The following is a 19,662-nucleotide window of genomic DNA, read 5'->3' on the forward strand; positions in this document are numbered from 1 at the left end:
GAACATTTTTGACACAATGCTAACAAGTAAACAATACAATTAATTTAATTTTTCTCTGGTTTAAGGCTGAGAATGTATGTTTATGTGGGGGCTTTTTAGTGTATGTACACACACGTGTTACTGTAAGTTAATGAACTTTTTCTTGCTTCCAGTCCTCATGGAGATCACAAAGCAAATGTGGGGCTAAACCTGAAGTTCAATAAGAAAAATGAAGAAGTTCCTGGCTATACCAAAAAAGTTGGAAATGAATGGATGTATTCCTCTGCAGTAGAACAACTACTTGCTGAGTATTTAGAAAGGCAAGTATTGGGTATGAACTTCGTCCAAATTAGCCACCTTTGTTTTAGTCTTTAGATTTTGTCCTCTGGTCACAGTTCTTCTAAGAACTGTTGAATTTGGCTTTGGAGATTGCTTGATGGAATTTCTTTTATTCCAGTTTTCTCCTTCTTACAGTCTCTTTTTCCAAGGAGAATCATATTTTGGGATAGAGTAATTTTGTTAACAGCTTACCTTTGACAAATGTACAGTATGACACCAAATTAAGTACAGAATAATTTATCTTGGCTCCACAAATTTTGAAGCCCATCAGACTTTGTTTTGATGAGGCTTTTTTGTGGTCTGTTGATGTGAAACTAAAGTTATCTCCCATCTATTTATTTTTTCCAGGGTGCCTGAACTATTTAATTATGTAGCCAAGAACAGCCAGGAAGATATCTGCTATGAAGATGACATTTGGCCTGGAGAGGATGAGAATGGGTAAACCATCTTGCTCCTCTTTTTTTCTAGAATAAGGAGAATAAACATGGACAATTTTGAAATTGGTAGTTTTGGCTGCTTTGTAACTGAAGCTTTGGTGTTCCTTAAGCAGCATTATTCCTCAGCAATGACTGAAAAAATTACCTGAATGCTGGACATTGCAGTTGTGCAGTGCAACTCACAATCTCAAGTTCAGTAAATGTAATTTTCTATGCCTGAATCATAATTCTTGCTTTTAAAGTAACCCCCAGTAGACACAGCTATGACTAGTCATAAAGACAATTTTTGGAAAAAATAACCAATAATTGTTGTAGTTGTCTAAAAGTACTTTTAAAAATAACTCTTACAGAATTTAAACTCCTTTGCGCATTTTTAGTATCCATTTAGTCAGTTCCATGGGACACAAGTAGCAGCCTTGGTTCCAGATACAGTGTGGTCACATGAAAAGCTTTAATTATCAGTTGGTAGGGCCTGTCCATGGGCACCAGGTGGGAAGTCTGTGTGACACTGTGCCCCACAGGACTCTTGCCAGGAGAATATACCACTGTGGGGCTCTTCTCTTAGAGGAGTCTCAGGTTTGTGCTCCATTTTACCAGACAGACTTGCCCTGTGAAGTTCTTTCTCACAGTATTGTGAGAAACAGCTGGTCACAGAACCTGTAATCACATGTGGACATGGTTTTTTGATTGGATGTAAACATAATTTGCTGAATACTTTTAATTGAAATTAATTTTTTTTTTCTGAAACAAAACTTTAGGCTATGGTTTTGAAACAGTGTTGCATAATTCAGATTATTTTTTTTAATCCCTACTGTAAACTCATACAGAGCTCTTAGGTTCTGTTACTTTATGAATATATACAGGCATTGTGCCTGTATCATATACGTGACTGATTAAATTAGGGAACGTGGTAAAATGCCTAGTTTATGCACTTAAAAGCTTTAATTTCTGTCATTTTTTATTCAGAGCTGAGAAAGTGCAAGAAATTGTTGCCTGGTTAAAGGCACATCCTGTGTCTGCTTTGTCTCGCTCATCTTGTGACTTGCAAATTTTGGATGCAGCCATTGTTGAGAAAATTGAAGAAGAAATAGAGAAATGCAAGGTATGCAGCTTGGTGTCATTGTGAGCAGGGGTGAACCAAAAAGCACCTGCTCATTATCTTCCAAGGTCTTGAATTAGTATAAAACCATTGAAGATTACTTCTCATTCCAAAGAAAAAGGATACAGACTGTAATGTAAAATCTGAACTTGTAATGTGAATTATCCCAGAAATTCAGAAGAGCTCATTATTTATCTTTGTAATTGGCTCATTCTTTTGGGGGTGATGTAGCAGCAGTAGGCCATACTCTGAACTGTGTCTTTTGGTGGTTTCATAAAGGAACAGGTACCAGTGTGTGTATATATATATATATATATATATTCAGAAATATTAAAGTGCTCTTTTTCTAAGTACAGAAGAACAGTCCCAGCTGTTCTTCCCTTGCAGTTTCTCTTTGGTCTGCAGAAAATTAGAAAGTTGTTTTCCAAAGGCCACAGCTGAAAAAAGTGGGCAAGGAAATTACTAACGTAAAAGCTAAGGGCAAAACCACATGAAATAGTGGGCTAATTTTTTTGAAATAACTTGCAAGAGCATCTTAATAAAATTGATGTGAAATCTGGAATTAGGCAACTAATGCTTTGGTAAGAAATCCACCATGTTTAAAAACTGGACTTATTTTAGAAACTTCCTGAAAGCTGTTACACCATTATCTAAAAGAAATTAAAGAATTCTACATGATCTTCTCAGGTGGTTTGTTTTAGCTCTTCTAGTGCTGGTTCCTACACTGGTTTATACTGACTTTCTGTTCCTTTTCTTCAGCAAAGAAAGAGCAACAAGAAGGTGCGAGTGACTGTGAAACCCCATTTGCTGTACAGAGTAAGTGATGGGAGAGGAGAAGAGGGCCTGGGGGTTTTGTTTTGTTTGGGGTTTTTTTCCAGAAAGTTTGCTTCATATTTTGCCTCAGGTACTGGTATAAATGCATTTTAATTGTAGTCCTTATTCTTTTGCCTACACTAACACAGTCTTTTGGTTCTTGTCAGCCATTAGAGCAGCAGAAGGGGGTTGTTCCGGATCGGGATGCGGAGTACAGGCTGTTTGACCGGGTTGTCAATGTGAGAGAGAACTTTTCTGTTCCAGTTGGTCTTCGAGGTACCATTATAGGAATTAAAGGAGGTAATATTTTCTTCATGATTGTAGCTATATAACAGCTCAGCTAGTGATGGGAGAGCAGCTTCAGAATAGTGTTTTGCAGAATGGTTGTGAACACACACAGACTTCTCGCTCTGCAGCACATACAACATAAAGCCATTAATGAACATATTTACTGTCTTGAATTCAACCTACAGGTATTCTGTTTTAATTTCATGTGTTACACAGCTATTCTTTGCATAAGAAATTACCTGCCCTTTGTTCCTTCTTAATATGAATAAGAAGTTCCCCTTTGTTCCCTCTTAATATGAAGAGGACAGATCAAAAATGGAACAAAATGAAGTTATGGAAAGATATGAGTGGAGTTAAGAGAAGTAGACATAAAAACAAGTGTTAACTTTAATACTTACATTAAACATAAAACTTTAACAATATGATTTGTCTTAAATTGTTTTATTTTGAAATTTTTTTTGTTCTGTGATACTCCATTGGCATGGATTAATACCTTCTTTGACAGGAAGATTAACCATCTATTTCAAGTAAATAAAAGGATTTATCCACTTCCACTGAGTAGCAGTTTGAGATCCAGTAATGTAAACTGTTTTCTTACCTGGCATTTCAGTGGTTGCTTTCTCATGCAGTTTGCATCTAACAGAATCTCAAATAGACTAGACTTGGGTGCAGCTTTTCTCTCTGTAATTACTATATATTGATATAATTTTAAAGGAGTATTAGTCTATCATTATGCAGGAAGTTAATATTAAAGCTGTTGGTTTCTGACTACCTCAGTGTAAAAGTGACTTACATCTCCTCTGTGGCAGTTTCTGACAGCTGTGACATTCTGCTATAAATTGCAGTTCTGTTAATGCACACTGGTAAGATGTTATGCATAGTACATTTCTGTTGAAACTGTATCTTCAAGGGCAGACATACATGACTTTGAGAAGCATTTTCAAATTTCTGTTAATGAAATTACTCAGGAATAAATCGGGGTTTTCATGTTAGTTTTTGGTCTTTTCATTATTTACTGTATAACCAATATAGATGTTTACAGAATTTAGATGGAAGTAACTAATGTACCTTTTATAGGATGACATTTTACTTTGCTTTCTATAGCTACTAGAGAAACAGATGTGCTCTTTGAAGTTTTGTTTGATGAAGAATTCCTTGGAGGCCTCACTATAAGGTTTGTGCAGGGGGGTTCACAGTCATTTCATGCTATTGATATAGTTGCCTTTGGTTTGGTTGAGTGTTTGTAATGCCTCTTCTGGAAACTTTGTTTCTTGATAGTGTTGGTCAGTTTTTATTTCTTTTGTGTTTCTTTATTCTCCTTGAGTATGGATAATTTTTATGAAGCATATTATATAGTGGAAATGCTCTTTAGGCTCTTCCTGGTGTATTTAAAAACTTCTGATTTGTAGAAAGCAAATATGAACCAGCAGAATAAAGCACTAGTTCCAAGTGTCTTTTTAAAACAAATACGTGGAAAACAGGTTATTATCAGTATGTCTTCAACACATAGATTAAAAACCAGTCAGTAGGCATCTGCTCTTGAAGGAGAGACTCTGAACTATCAGTAGTTGATACTTGGGCATTGAATTCCAAACACCATTAAAAACCTAAACTGTTCTTCAGGACATGGAGGTGCTTTTGTTTTAAAAAGTGTGATAACTCCTCTATATTTAAGCAAACAGCTTAACTTCTAAGTGCACAAATTTATGCATCAGGCTTCATTTTACCCTCGTTGTTGGATAAATTAAGGTTTTAATGACAGAAGTTAGTGGATTCTTACCTATTCCCTGCATTCACAAAGCATAGCACAAGTATAGCCCTCGCAAGAGCAAGAGTATGTCCTGTAACACAGACAATATTCAGCATTCAGAAATGCTGCTTAAATTCAGTTTATAATTCTGCTACTGCAATTTAAACTTCAGTTTTCATTTCTGAAAAGGAAAAGAATATTGTTTCCTGGTTCTTAATCTTTTACAGAAATATTTACTACAGAACTATGCTGAGACGATTCACTCACCTTTCAAATTTCTTTAAGCTCACCACTGAAGGGCACAATCTAAACTCAGTGGTAATTACTGTTGTTTGCTGGGTTTGACAGCCAGAGGCCAAAGGGGGAAGCACAGTGGGATTAAGGTTGTGTGTAATGCTACTAGATTTCAATATTGGACAGTTTTCAGCCTCTGTTGTTTAAACTCATTATCTTTTGGCAACAATGAAACTGTATGAAACAACGGTGTAATTTACTTTTCTTAAGGTGCTCCCCTGCCAGAGGTTATCGCCTGCCATCAAGTGCCTTAATTAACCTGTCTCATGGTAGTCGGTCAGAAATGGGAAATCAAAAACTGATGGCCATAGTTAAACCTCAGCCAGCAGTGAATAACTACAACTCATATGCATCTGATCTGTCATCTGTATGCTCACAAAAAGTGCATCTGGGAGGCCTCAACCATTCTCCTCGCTCCCTTTTTGTTCCTACTCAAGTAAGACTTTTCTTGCATTTGTACAAAAATGTTTTTCCCTCGAAGCTGAATTATTGACATGATTGTCTTCATTGGCCCAAACAAAATTTAGTTTTTGTGTCAGTATATTAGAAGTAGGATAATTCTTATTTTGGAGAAAATAATTAATCCAATAATGAAAGGGACTAAGATTTCCTATTGACAGTTGTTTTGCTTTGAGTAACTCCAGTTGCATTTCTGAGAGACAAATACTTAGTTTGGAGCATTGATACCACATTTGGTGTCAACAAATAGTGTGTTTTGGGCAGAGATGCAGTTATTTCTTTAAAGTTCTATTCCAGTTAATGCTTCCTGTAGGCCAAGTTTGTCCATGCTCAGAAAAAGATGATGTGATTTCCCTATTGGTTTTACTTCTTGGTTACAATTTACTTTGAAACTGCAATAAAGGAGGAAAAATTATAGGTGAATTGGAGTTCTTAGTGGTTTAATGAAACTTTATTTTCTTAGTAAGTGTCTTCTTTAAAGCAAATCATCTTAATTAGTAACTTCATGTTGCTATAGGGGTGTTTGAGACAATTGTCTCAAATTTTTTAAGTCTATACAGGAAAAACTACTTTCCAAAAGAAAGCTTAGGACAATGAAACACTTCTGATTTATTTATTTTTTTTCTCTCAATAACTTAGCAACTGAATGGAAGACAGCATTACAATCTCAGGGCTGAAAATCAGGGCAACTCACCCCAGAAAGGATCATTTCTGAGTGGCAATCAGAAAAATAAAGTGAGTGTTCTGATTCATTTAGTATTGGACCCAAAAGTCTCTATTTTGACCCTCTGTTTAAGTGGGTGTCATTTTCTCATGATTAATAAATAGCTTTGTTTTAGTATTTTAAATATTTTAGTCCAGATACAGAGTGGAGCAGAACTGGTCTCTGTTCTTGAATGGGTATAATATCCTGTATTATCCTTGTTTAGATATTAGATTTTCAAAAGTATTTTTTGCATATCTGGGCTTCAGTTCTGTGGTACCATACCTGTAATGGAATGAAGCAGTTGAGCTTGATTGGTAAGGCCTTACGAAATAAGTCATTAATAATAAAATCTTAGACCACTATGAGTATAAAAACATGCTTTTGAAACCTTTCTGAATTGTTATCTGAGTTTAATTGTACTTGGTCTTCTTTCCTATGTTCATAACTTGAATTAATAACAAAACAACATTTTCAGCAGTGATTCTTGGTAAAAGTTGTTGTACAAGCGCAACCTACCACAATAGCTTATTTTATAAACTAATTACTTGCAACTTGTACTGGTGTCATTATGAAAATATCTCATCTGAGCTATGTTAAACTTGGACCTTGCAATTTTGGAATGTCTTGGTATATGCTTAGCTGTTCAAAAGCTGAATTTATAGCTGCTGAGTTTGTTGGGGATCTTGTTTCTTATTTTGTCAGGCACAGAGTAAGCAAGATGATGAATTCTGCAGCATATGGCAATCGTTGCAGAGTTCTGGGAAGTCTCATCACATTCAGCAAAACATGCATGAGAAGGTTTGTATATAAACTTTAAACAGATCCCTGGGTTCAAAATATGAACATTTCACATAATTTTATATATTAGTTCATTATATCAGAAAACTTTTTAGTTTATGCTACAAATAAATCCTCTGGATCACAGTATTGTTACACAGAGCATGCACCACTCTGGAAAGAGGTGATTATATGGGGCTGCTTTGTAAATGACAGACACACAGTTTTTTGGTTAAGCTTTGTTGTTTGAAATCCTAGAATGCAGTTCTACCTCAGGAAATCAAGCTGGGAACTGGCCATCAGTTTTATAAACCAGGATTCAACGACAGCAGCTTTAAATGTCAGCAAAGAAAACAGGAGCCATATAAAAAATGTAAGTACTATAATTAGAAAAACTGTTTAGGAAAACTACTTGCTTTATCTGATCTTCATTGAAATGTCTGTTGAGGTTTTTGGCTTTCTGTAGTTATTGACAGGAAATAATTTATTGTAGTTTTATAAACACTGCAGTGCACTTGTTATTGTCAGATGTCCCTGGTGTGCCTATTAGATTGTTCCGTCCTTAATCCTGAACGTCTTGGACGAGCCGTTCTGTGTTCTATTGACTCACTGCCCATCTGATATAAAAACAAAACAAAAAACCACACAATGTGTTTTTGAAAATTTGCTTGTGATCCTATTAGTAGAAAACAAAATTAGACATATCGTTCCATATGCTTAATTTTATTTTATCCTAGAAGAAAAGCATATTCCAAATGCCCTATAAAGTATGAATTAAACATCTGATAAAACCATTCAAATTAATGCAACTCTGTGTACTTGTATGGAGTTAATATTTTTTGAGTCTTGATTAGTGTTACAGTTTTTAAGAGTGTTTCAAAAGAATACATTCTTTTGTAGTTAAAGAAGATTCCAAAGTTACAAGAAGTGAAAATCAGCCACATAATAAAATATCAAACCAACAGGTAATTTTGTCTGTACTGAGTAAATGTGTTCCTTTCTTGTCATTTTACTCTGATCTGATTTGTCATTTTACAGATTTGCCTTTAACTGGCATCTTAGTTGATTCTTTTAATAGGTAAACTTTATTTTTGAGATTTTTTTTTCAGTAGAGATTTTATAGACAGAATATGAAAGTGTGTAAGATGTATGATCATAGCAAGCTATTTTGCTATTCCTCTCAGACTCTAAAGCTACACTGTAATGGGAAAACACAAGTGCTAGGTTTTCAGTAAGCTGAAATCCTCTAAGGATATTAGCTTGTGAAAGCTGTTTGCATAACATTCCTAATATGATTGGGTTATAACAAGTAATAGAGTATTCAATAATAACTGCTGCGGTTTATCTCAGAATTTTGCAGGTGTGAATAAGTACAATGTCAAACTTCTGAAAAGGAATGAAAGTCCCAACATGCCTGTAATTCAGAAGGCTGCAGTTGATGGTCCCTGTACAGGTGGAAAGGTAGGATCTAGATAGTTGATTTTCTTGTGCTCTTTGAATAACTTCAGTTTCCAGTCCATTTTGTTTGAGTTGTTCCTGGTCACTTGTGTGCAAATTCATGTTTATAACAGAAGACGAACCTGTATAACTTTGGCCATTCTTTAAATTAATTCTGTTCCTCAATACTTGCATATTTTTAATATGCAAACCTTGATGCAGTCTCTGGATGTCTGTTCGCCGAACAAACATGACTCTGACCTGCCCAAGCTAAGAGAAAAAAAATCTGAATGAGAATAAAATTAACCTCAAATTAATATACCCTTCCTCTGGCATCTACTTGTAAATATACTAAGTTGATATACCTTTTTTCTTTTTCAATTTAAGAAGGACAATGAACTGGAAAGCCTTCTAGCTTCTTTGAAAATTTCCAAAGAAAATGAAGTGCAGACTTGTTCTAAGGAAGCAAGAGCTACTAATGAAGAACATCTGTCACCACAGTCATTTGCTATGGTCTGTATACTGCAGGAATCATTACATTGCAGTTTAGCATCTGCTATCTTAGCATCAATGCTTCTATTTAAAGAAACTCCATGAAACCTCATTCTGCTTTCTAAAAACATATTAATGAGTTTTTAATTAGCTATTCTCAAAGAAAATTAGCAAACACATTTTTTTATGCTAGGATGCTGTTATCTGTGTTTTGATAAAGTGTAACTGACTGCAAAAGAACAATTCAGATTCCGTTACCAAGTATGATATTTAGTGTTAAGAAGGTCGTGGTGTCTGAGTGCCAGCATGTCCCTGAGTGGTTTATTTTGTTTTTAAAGAAAGGAACACGGATGCTCAAAGAGATTTTGAAGATAGATGGCTCTGATCTGGAAACAAGAAATGAAGTGAAACCCCAAGTTAATGATGTTCCTACTCCCTCTAGTAGACAGGATTGCCATGGAGCTGCTGTGCAATACAGACCAACAAAAAAAATGGGTATGTTTAGCCATCAGCTCATAGTTCAGAGCTTCACTTAGTGTAGTGACATTTTAGAACACACCTTACAGCATAGTACTGTTTTTCAAAATGCAGTTGATGTTCATCTTTTTTTCAGTTTTACTTCTTTAGATCTAAAATACTCTTCATATATAGTTTCCTGTCTTTTGTTAAACAATATGAAAACACTGGGGAAAAAATTAAATATACTTTTTTTTTCTTTTTTTCTAATAACCAAGTTGCCATCCTTTCTGTGCAGGAAATGCTTGTGATACAGCTTTTTTTTTTCCTTTTCTCAGCTGCTTATATGAACAAGCCTTATAGCCCTGGAGGCCCTCAGAACACACCAGCAGTAGAAACTGGAGGTCACCCTTTTGCTTGTCCACAGCCTGCACTGTCCACTGTTTCTGAACTGTCTCGTATTTGTTCTCTTCTTGGAATGTCACAACCAGATTTCTCTTTCCTGAAAACACCACAGGTAAAAAGCTTTTCCTGCACAAGTTCAACTTCTCAATTTTTTATCAACTGTCCTATATTAAATATTTAGACTGACCACTGAAATACATCAGAAAATAAACCTTAACTCCCTCTGTCTTTTTAAAAAACAACCAAGCAACCAAATCCTCTGTTTCTGTCTCACAGTTTGCCAGCAATATAAATTCCCTCAAAAATCTTCTGTCATTTTTCTAGACCATGACAGTTTGCCACATCAAGTTGTCGAATGGTTTGTTGGTTCACGGGCCTCAGTGTCATTCCGAAGCTGAAGCGAAGGAGAAAGCTGCGTTTTTTGCTTTACAGCGTTTGGTGAGGATGTAAAGTCTTTTAAAATCTTTGTCTCTCTTGCATTGCATCTGTTTGTAACTTTCTGGTTCCTTCTTCATAGAGTTCTATAGGAGTAAACTTTGCTTCACCTCCAGCAGTGTTTCCAAATTATCAACCACTTGGAGTTCCTGTACCGCCTGGATCAATTCCTCCAGTATTTGCACAACCCCCTGGTAAGTATCTGACTGGAACACATTTCAAATAATATAATGATATTCTGTAACTGTAGCAGTTCTTTGTATGAAAATGAATGTCTTCCAGAACTGCCATTTTTTGGTCTTCGTGTGTGTGCTTGTTTGTCTGAACTGTTTTGAAAAAAGTTCATGAACCTCCTCTCATCAATATGCAGATGAATTCAATACGAAGAATCGTGTCTCTCCCAGTTATTTCTTTTTCTCAAGAATGTATTTATCCATTCGGTCTTAGGTGCTTTTTCCATTTTGGCTTTTTTTTCCTTTAAAACAATAGAATTAGTTCAAAGCTGATATTCGTAGTCCAGATTTCATAAGAAGTGTCTTCCTTGACTTTCTACATGGATTCCCCCTCTGCCCCCCTATAGTTAAAGTTTATCCATACATTAGTTTTTATTTGATTATAACCAACTTTCACTGAAGTGCTACATCACAACCCTGTTGTACACAGCCAAACATGAGCATGGTAAGTAACCCCCCCCAAAAATTGCTAGAAGTCCTAGGGCTGTTTCTGGCTCCCAGCTGTTTTGTGTTCTGCTGAAGCTCACATTCACAGCTAGTAATTAATGAGTCAGCACAGTTGTAGCATCCTAGAAACCCACATGGCAGCTGCTACATCTCCTTTCCCCAAGGTTTCTCTGTTGTTGATGTGTTTCTAAGGATGGCCTGAGCTTGCAGCCTTCTGCTAATACAGTTCTCTCTGCTGAGGATGTGAAGCTCCTGTGCTCTGTGCACTCTGGAGTGCAGATGCCATAACTTAGTGCTCTTAATTGTGCTGTCATCTAGGTGTAGTTCTGTAAAAGCAGAGCTGTTTGTTTGGTGTGAGGGGGTGATAATAAATACTTAGCTGTTTTGAAGTAAATATGAAGAATTATGAGGCTTTATTGGAAAGGTAAACAACATGAAGACAAATGTAGTTGGGTTACTCTTGGGGAGTTTGTACCCTCTTTTGTGGGAAAGTGAGCTAAAAGTTCCTTGTTTTTGTAGCTAATATGATGCCTCCTCCATCATCTCATATGTTTGGTCCAGTGTCCTGGGGAACTCCAGTGCCTAAACATTATTATCCTGGCACCTATCCAGGAAATGTGTCCCTTGCAGGAACGATACCAGTTGGTTCTCACAACCAGTTTATACCTCTGCAGGTAAGACCAGGAGGTTTGTCTTAATATGGTATTTTTGTAAAAAATGTGCCTACGTGATGAATGCAATAACACCCCCACTGTGAAGTGTACTGTTTGGTATTAGAAAATTATTTTAAGAAATTGTGTGCATGTTTTCTGAAAGTGGAATATTTTTTTGAGAATGCATTCTGTTAAATAATATTTATTTAATTTAAAGGTAACTAAAAAAAGGGCTGCTAGCAAGAAAAACTTTGAACTCAAGGAGTTTCAGAGTTCCCCTCAAGCTGCACCACTAAAGAATGAACAGCCAGTGTCTTCTGACCACATTCAGCAAGATAGTTCTTCAGCTCCTTTAAAATCTCCTCCAGCTGCTCAATCCACTGTTTCATTTCAAGACAATGTGGCTACTCCAAGTGTTCCTCATAACAAATCAACACCAAACACTTCCAGCAAGCGAAAGCCAAGAAAACTGGCTGTCAATTTTGGCGCACCAAAATCTTCAGAATAAATATGGTAGCTAGGTGTATTTTATCTTTAACTCTTCCCCCACTGTTATGTTCTATCATTTAAAAAAATCAGAAATCTCTATTAAAAAGACCAGCCACTTTAAGTATAATATAGAAGGAAATACATTTTATTTGCTATAATTTTCAGGTTGTCATGAAAACTCTAAAAATTATGTTAAAACTTATTTTTCTTTTCACTTGAATTAACAAGAGCCAGGAAATGCTGAGTTCAGGTTGCCATGCCCTCCATTGTGCCTAGGTTTCTAAACAGTGGCTTACAGACTCTATCGGGTAAGCAGCAATAACAGTGGCAGCCTTAACTCGGGATTGCTCTGCTCTTTGGGAGGGATGTGGAGCGGTAATAAGTTGGGCATCTAACACTGTTCAGTGTGACATTTTGTACTCTAGCTTATTTTTAAATAGTCTAAGAAGACAGAAAGGAGAAGTCATTTAAATGCAGCTTCTATATTGGCTCTCCAGGTCCATCTGAGTTGAATCAATGTGACTCAGAGCTAACTACAGTGTAACTGCCAAACCCGCTCTAAGTACGAACTGCTGGTGTTTGTGCTAGAGGGCAACGGCTTTACAGCTTTCAGAACATAGGTGTTATTGTGTGTCTGGTGTTAGATTGGCAAAAAGTGATTGCTGATGCACAATCTGTTCCAGGAGATTCATTTATAGGATGTTATTGAATAACAAAAATATATTTGCAAAGTAGAGACCTCTTTGGTAAAGTACATTTAATTTTTTTAATCTATCAGTTTCATTTTTTTCCCCGTGATAAAATGACATAGTTATCTACTACACATATGGATAGCTTCCTAAATGCTAATGATATCCTGTTTTTTTTCTAAACTGTAGAAATGGCCAGAGTTTAAAGATGTCCATTTGTGCCAGATAGCTGTCAAAGTTATGTTTACGTAGAGTCCTTTTCTTCCTTTAATAGTCTGTGCCCTGAAACCTTCTCTATACTAGGTTATTTTTTGTTACTCATTACTTTTAATATTTATTTTTTAGTTTTGTGGTAGAAGTTCTGGGTTGCTAAATTGAATTATTAGAAACTATTACTATTTGTTCCATAAGAATATTGAGACAAAAAGTTGAATTGCATTTTTGGACAGAACTGTCATTAGTTCATATAGGAAAAAAAGAAGGCTCAAAGGTCCTTATACTGTTTTTAACCGACATGTACCATTCTTATGGACATTAATGTGAAATCTTTAGTCTAGGAAAAAATTTGAAACTCTGGTGCTGCTTACTGACATGGATTAAATTTAATTTTTCTTCTTTATTTTAATATGTTCTAGAAAAAATATTTTTCCTCTTAAGGCCCAGGAAACAGAAATAAAGCATACTTGAGTGATTCATTTTGTTGCTTCCAAACAGGTTTCATGCTGGATCTGCAAGTCTGTAGACTTTTTCTTTCATTTGTTCTTTGCCTCCATTTCTGGTGTAGTATCAAGTTTCACATTGTTACTGTGTTATAGGATTTTTTAATTTTCATTTCTCCGAAACAGCAGTATTTGTAGAATAGCAGCAAGCCTATAAAAAGGATCACAGAGGCAAAAACAAGGTTAAGAAATTTTATATCATTTTACTTAGTATCACAAAACTATAAAGTCTGTATGGAGTCTTAAATTGCATTGATTTTGTTGTTCTCTTTGTAGTCATCTGGTCTCAAGAGGGTTGGAAGGGAAAGCTGTATTTTTTGGTGATTTATTGTCATTAGCAACACGAGACTGACACAATGTTGCCATTTGAGAAGTGGTTATGTGAAAGTTAGTTATGAGACACAGGTGTTAATCCCCCATATCCCGTGTGAATTATCTGGTCATAAGAGAAAATACCTGGATGGAGATGAGACCGTGTTAGATTCTTTCATCACAGAATTTTGATGTATCTGGATAGCCAATTTATGCAGAGTTTTTAGAAACAAAGTTATGAAGGACACTATACTCTTGCCAGTGAACTCAGCAATTTTTATTTACTCTACTTCAGACTAAGATTTCTGCTCCCTCTTCAAGTGGAATTGCTTTATGTAGTATATATAGAGGTTAAACACTTTATTCTGTAGCTGCTGCATATTTTATTAACCCCTGATTTTTAGTTGATCTCTTCTCTGATATTGGCTGCCTGGTGCCCAGTTAATTACAGTTCTACATGTCCTGGTAGATGTGACATTACATTGATCTCTGCCATGTCCCCCATGATTTCATTTTTATATTTTAACAAGGTTGTTATGTTTAATTCATACAGATATAAATTTAAGCATTTCTTTTTCTCATAGATAAAAAGTATTTTGTAAGCACTGGAGTTTTTCATTAGATCTTATACAGAGCAGTATTTTACTAAAAAATCCAAAAGGGAAGACTTTTATGTGCGTGTTTTTGTAGTTTCTGATTTTTTTAAAATAACTTTTCATTGTTTATCTGCCAAGTGAAATGTTTAAAATTTGCATATAAATGGATACAGAATGTATTTTTTGTGCTGTTTAGTGTTAAGTGTGCATTTGCAGATTTTTAGCATGTAGTTGCACAAAGGACTGTGCAAAGATATTTTGAAATATGAATATATGCTACACTGAAGGAAAAACATTCATAAAAGTTAAATGCTATATAGAACTCTAATGCAATAGAGTAATTTTATAAACTGTGTCTGTGTCTGCTTGGATTAAATATTGAAACAAGAAACATTACCTATTTTCACTGTTTTATTTCCAAATACTGTATGGGAACTGCTGTATGCTCCAACCCAAAAGTTTAAGATAAGAATTAAATCTCATTAAGCCCAATTTCTGTGATTCTCAGAGGTAGCACCTCCCCTCCTGAGCCGTTTCTTGATGACTTTCAACTATAACTGAGATAAAAGTACAAGGTTTTTTCAAAAGGGTGTTGGTCACATTACAATTAAAAGCATTCAACAAGATACTGATCTTCCAAAGCTTCTTTGCCCTTTGTCATCAGTTAGATTAAAAACAAAAAAAAAGCTATAGAGAAGTCAGTAAGATTACATTCCAGTAAGTTTAGTTCTAGTGATTCTGAACAAGGTGCAAAACCAGCTGATGGCTGAAAAATAGGAGAAGCCATGGTTACCTGGAAATATTTGACTCTAGTGCTGTACCTGAAGCAAAACACTGTGCTGAGACTTTTGCTAGTTGTTAGGATCTGTCTTTTGCCAACTGCAGCACCAGCTTTTCATGTAGAGAGAGGTTATTTTCTTTCCTGTAGATTACTGTGTGAATTAGCTTGTTTAAAGCAACTCACACAAAGAATGGAGTGGGCTCTTGGCACGACCAGCTGCTGCAGCTTTGTGTAACCCTGTGTGCAACGTGGTGTGTCTGTAGGGAACACTCTGGTTGTGTACACACTCAGGTCATATTGCTCAATTTGAAGATCCCAAGATACAATCTCGCATTTCTTAAGCTTTCTTTAAATTATTATTCAATGAACTTTTAAGTATTGCAATTACCCTGCATGGCAAGTTCTGCCCCCTTACTTTTCTCCATATATAGCATTAAAGAAAATAAAAACAAGTGAAGAGAAAACTTGAAAATATATTGGTTAGTGCATAATAAATCTTGCATGGATGCTCCCATTCAAAAATTAAGGGACTTCTGTTCAATTTCAGAATTTCAGAATTGATCTGAACTGTACAGGTGAGTGAGGACTCTCAAAGAAGGAATTGTTAATTACAATAAGGATGCTTTTTATTCTTTTTATTTGCAATGTGATCTCCATATGTATTCCATAATCAGCCTTCCTTACTACTGAGAGACAGTTATGTTCTTCTCTTTCTGTCTCTGGAAAAGGGGACACAGTGACACCAAGGGCATAAGGGCAGTCTGAATACACACTCTTGGCCAAAAGAATTCAAATTCAGGTGCATGAGGACCCATGACTATTGAGACTGTAACTGATAAATGTTTTGAAGAATCGAATCTCATGAGGTAAGTAGCTGTTGTTTATTAACAAAAGAATCCATGGTTCCAACAATGGTTCCTTACTGCTGCCACTTTTTGATGGGGTACTTACTCTTATTTTTTTATAATTCACAAATTTTCTGTTTTATTTTTGCTTTGAAAGGCAGTACATACCAAAGCGAAACAGGAGTTGCAATGCCATCAAGTGCAAACACTAAACCTGATTCTATTACTTGACAGGACAGAGCAATTTTCATTAAAACTTTTTTTTTTTCCTGGTAGAACTTGCTCAGTAGCATCACTGCATTGGCAATGTTTTATGGAAGTTGATGATCACACCTAGTCCTGTATTTTGTGTAACTGCGAGAAAGACAAAGGCTGGCAAAAAAAATCCCAACAAAACCAAATTGTAATTTCTGTGCAAGTAACAATAAAATTCAGTGTCATCAACTTTTAGCATGTTGAGGGTACACAGCAAAGCAAGAAGTGTGAGTCCAATGCAACTACGTGATCTATTTATGAGTAACTTAGCATGTTTTAGATTTAGCACTAATTTGGGATAGAAGGTGACATGTACTGTTAGTTCCTGATGTTTCTTCCAGTACCTATTTCTTTGAAACAGCTGAAATGTTTTGTCAGTCATCAGAACTTAACTCAGCAGGGTAAATGGAGGGCAGTGTAGGCTGCTGGAACCTGTGAGTTTACTGAGCTGCTGCCTTCTACATTTTCCTCAGTTTAATTTTTTTTCCTTTTTGTTCCCTTTGCTTTCTTTTCTAATGTTTTTTTTTAATGGCTAGGTCATATTGAAACAATAGTTCTTAAGTGCTTTTTCATCCCTTTAGCCTCTAGTATATCCATTCTCTTGTTCTGACTAAAATGGGCATTTTTTTGTCTTTATTTAGATTTTTTTCCTGTGAATTTCTAGACTTGAAATCAATGTTCTTTTAAAGAGCTGTTCAGCCCTGAATTTTCTAGGTACAAATGACTGTCATATGTATATACACACACACATATATATATACAGGAAGAAAGTAAGTTGTTCATTGTTACATCATTTTCAGTCCACATAATAATTCTTTAAGAGCCATCCAGAGGATGATGGACGTTATCTTGTTAATACCAATTGCATATCTCCAAATGTAGATATTCCTTAGGCTGGGTAAAAGTAACAGGCAAATAATGAAACACTAACAGAGTAAATACACCAATTTTCACTTCACTTGCTTTAGTAGATAAATTCTTGGCTTAAAACTTGATTGTCCAAAGTCCACCTCATTTCCTGTTAAAGGTTTCTTCTGCTGCAGAGCTGGCAGCAAAGAAGGACTGCTTGTGCCTCGGGCACAGATTTGATGTGCAATTCTCTATTGAAAATACAGGCTTAACCAGTCTCTTATTACTTGCTCCCACTGGGTCACGCCAAACCTTTTGAATAGCCACATTATGAACCATATCAAGGAATTACTCTGATTGGAACTTTTTCCCCTATGTTATTTTTCAGAGAGTTCACTGTGGAGCCCCAAGACCAGCTCTGTTGTTGCAGTTTTTGTAGCATCAGTGCAGCATAATTAAGCAAGAATGGAACTGCTTAAGAAACATCCTGTGGCTGCCTAAAGCTGAAATGACACACAAATCTAACATGATATATTAAGTCATGTCACTGTTTGTGGTTCTGTCTGTTGACTTTGAGGAGAGGAGTAAATTCTGGCAGGAGTACAGGAGGAACTGCTGAGAAAGGGTCATATGGTAAATTATTGCAGCATTTGCCTCAAGATCACTTTCATTTTGGGCTGTCTGTTCCAGGTGAGGGTTAATGAATGATAGATGTGGGCTGCACCAGCCAGTGGAGCAACAGAAATTAGTGGGCTCTTTCTTATTTAAGTGCAAAAGGACTAAAGGCCCTGAGGTCAATGCTTTCATAATGTTAAAACTTGTTAAAAAGTAGAGCTAAGGAAATGGGTAAAATGGTAACTGAGTCTGATGAGGCAGTAGAATAGATGCATCTTGACAACATACAGCTAAGGAAAAGATAGAGAAAAAAACCCTGCATTACAAGTTTTGTGTCTTGCTCTCCTAGATTTCAGTAGCTGGAATCCTGTTAGCAGTGCCAGTGACAGGTTTAATTGATTCATACTGGAAGCCTGGGGTGAATGAAGAAGTTTCTGTGTATCAGTCACAAAACAGAAATGCACCCGAGAATACCTTTATTTTAAAGAAAAAATAAGTTAACTATCTGAAATACACTTTGATTCATAATTTGGAAATTTTATTTAATAATCTGGTCCTAGAAAATGTCCAGACTGTCTCAAGATCATGTTTTCTTTCTGGCAATCCGGTCTGCTGGGTCTGTATCAGTCCCATCTCTCAGGGCCTCTAGGTAACTCCCTCTTGCTTGGCATCATCCTCTAAAGTGTATTTCTTGCTGACTGAAACATGCTGAGTGTGATAACATTGCTTACAAATATTCAGTATAAATTACTCATGGTAGGGGTTTTGCTGTCCCTGCCAGCCATGTAGGATCTTCCTGACCCTGATGTTCTGCCGTTTGATTGGTTTTCCTTAATAACTCTTTCCTTTGCTACAGCATTGGACAGATCCTTGGAGTGCCTCCACTCCTTCATTTGGTTTGATAGTCCAGTAAAAGATAAGACCAGTCACGCTTTCCAGAGATCAAAGAACCTGAGGATTTCAGCAGAGAAGATGCAGAAGTACAGGACACAGCTGCTGCAGCGCTTGGTATGTGCCCCCAGGTGTGTCAGCTCTCTGCCTGGCGAGCAGTGAGGTGGCACCTGCATGCTCTCACTCCAACAGGAGGACACAGGGTGGTGGTAGAGGTTACACGGGCTCACTATCAGCCTTGCAGCACAGTATAAAAGGAAGGAGTCCATACATTTTCACTTCAAATTGAATGTTTCTTGTCTGTGCTAAGATTTACTTGGGGGTTTTATGACTATTGGCGATAAGATTTTTCTCCGGGGGTGACAGAGGTTTTTGACAGGTGAAGAGTGTGTGGGAATGGTATTATTTATGACAAAACAACAAGCTAATGCCAGATAAGTCGTGTGTGGACAAGCTATGCATGTCTGAAAGCCCATTGCCTCCTCTATTGCATTACTTTTATTACACTACAACAGAACAATAATGTAAAATTTGTATTTCATAAGCCTCTCATAAATGAAGCAATTTTAATACATGCTGCCTATAGCTGAGATTATATATGCAGTGCAATTTTGCAAGTTGGTTCATGTTATCTTTTTCCACCATATACACATCTAAGTTCTTTGTTAACATATTACACAGAATTTAGGATCTGCAAGAAGAAATCTGCTTACAGTCACTTCCATGCAATCAGAAGGTATGTATTTGTTACATTAAGAACTTGTAAAAGAAGAAAGTAACCTGCACCTTCATTTTCTTTTTGAATTTTTGCTTAATCTTGCAGTAAGACAGGTCCCACTTGCATTGATACTGTAAAAACACAAAGGATATCTAGATGCATTTTCCAATTTTTTTTAAGGCTTCTTAGTTTTTTAGTATTTGGAGAGATTTTAGCCTTTTATAACAGTTACATGTGTTGAATCTTATTGAGGGAGCTTTCTTTGGGAGTTTTAAATAATTATTAATATGCTCTTTTGATAAATTAGTTTGGAAGAAAGTAGCCTTAATCAGATAATGAAGTGCTTGATACCTTTCTCTGACATACATCTATTAGCTGTATTAACTTGTCAAGTTTACAGTGAA

General features: G+C 36.1%; 1 protein-coding gene across 16 annotated transcripts in view; it reads left to right on the plus strand.

Moving 5' to 3' along the window:
• XRN1 (5'-3' exoribonuclease 1) overlaps window positions 1–18,618 on the plus strand; it is a 36,936-nt gene extending 18,318 nt beyond the window's left edge. For 4 of the 16 annotated variants that reach the window (XM_032698531.1, XM_032698536.1, XM_032698537.1 and 1 more), the window contains 19 exons: window positions 153–299; window positions 667–756; window positions 1,722–1,857; window positions 2,614–2,670; window positions 2,835–2,967; window positions 4,060–4,129; window positions 5,210–5,435; window positions 6,098–6,193; window positions 6,867–6,962; window positions 7,200–7,314; window positions 7,842–7,906; window positions 8,292–8,402; window positions 8,766–8,891; window positions 9,209–9,365; window positions 9,665–9,843; window positions 10,056–10,169; window positions 10,249–10,360; window positions 11,366–11,520; window positions 11,717–14,697. In XM_032698531.1, coding sequence (XP_032554422.1) covers window positions 153–299; window positions 667–756; window positions 1,722–1,857; window positions 2,614–2,670; window positions 2,835–2,967; window positions 4,060–4,129; window positions 5,210–5,435; window positions 6,098–6,193; window positions 6,867–6,962; window positions 7,200–7,314; window positions 7,842–7,906; window positions 8,292–8,402; window positions 8,766–8,891; window positions 9,209–9,365; window positions 9,665–9,843; window positions 10,056–10,169; window positions 10,249–10,360; window positions 11,366–11,520; window positions 11,717–12,007 — 2,476 coding nt within the window. In that variant the 3' untranslated portion in view covers window positions 12,008–14,697. Of the gene's footprint in view, window positions 1–152; window positions 300–666; window positions 757–1,721; window positions 1,858–2,613; window positions 2,671–2,834; window positions 2,968–4,059; window positions 4,130–5,209; window positions 5,436–6,097; window positions 6,194–6,866; window positions 6,963–7,199; window positions 7,315–7,841; window positions 7,907–8,291; window positions 8,403–8,765; window positions 8,892–9,208; window positions 9,366–9,664; window positions 9,844–10,055; window positions 10,170–10,248; window positions 10,361–11,365; window positions 11,521–11,716; window positions 14,698–15,782; window positions 16,103–16,507; window positions 16,620–17,422 lie in introns of those variants that run through there. The other 12 variants (XR_004358933.1, XR_004358931.1, XR_004358935.1 and 9 more) reach the window with 12 other exon arrangements.
• The last annotated feature ends 1,044 nt before the right edge of the window (window positions 18,619–19,662 follow it).

This window comes from Chiroxiphia lanceolata, chromosome 10 (assembly GCF_009829145.1).
Source record: "Chiroxiphia lanceolata isolate bChiLan1 chromosome 10, bChiLan1.pri, whole genome shotgun sequence".
Lineage (NCBI taxonomy): Eukaryota > Metazoa > Chordata > Aves > Passeriformes > Pipridae > Chiroxiphia > Chiroxiphia lanceolata.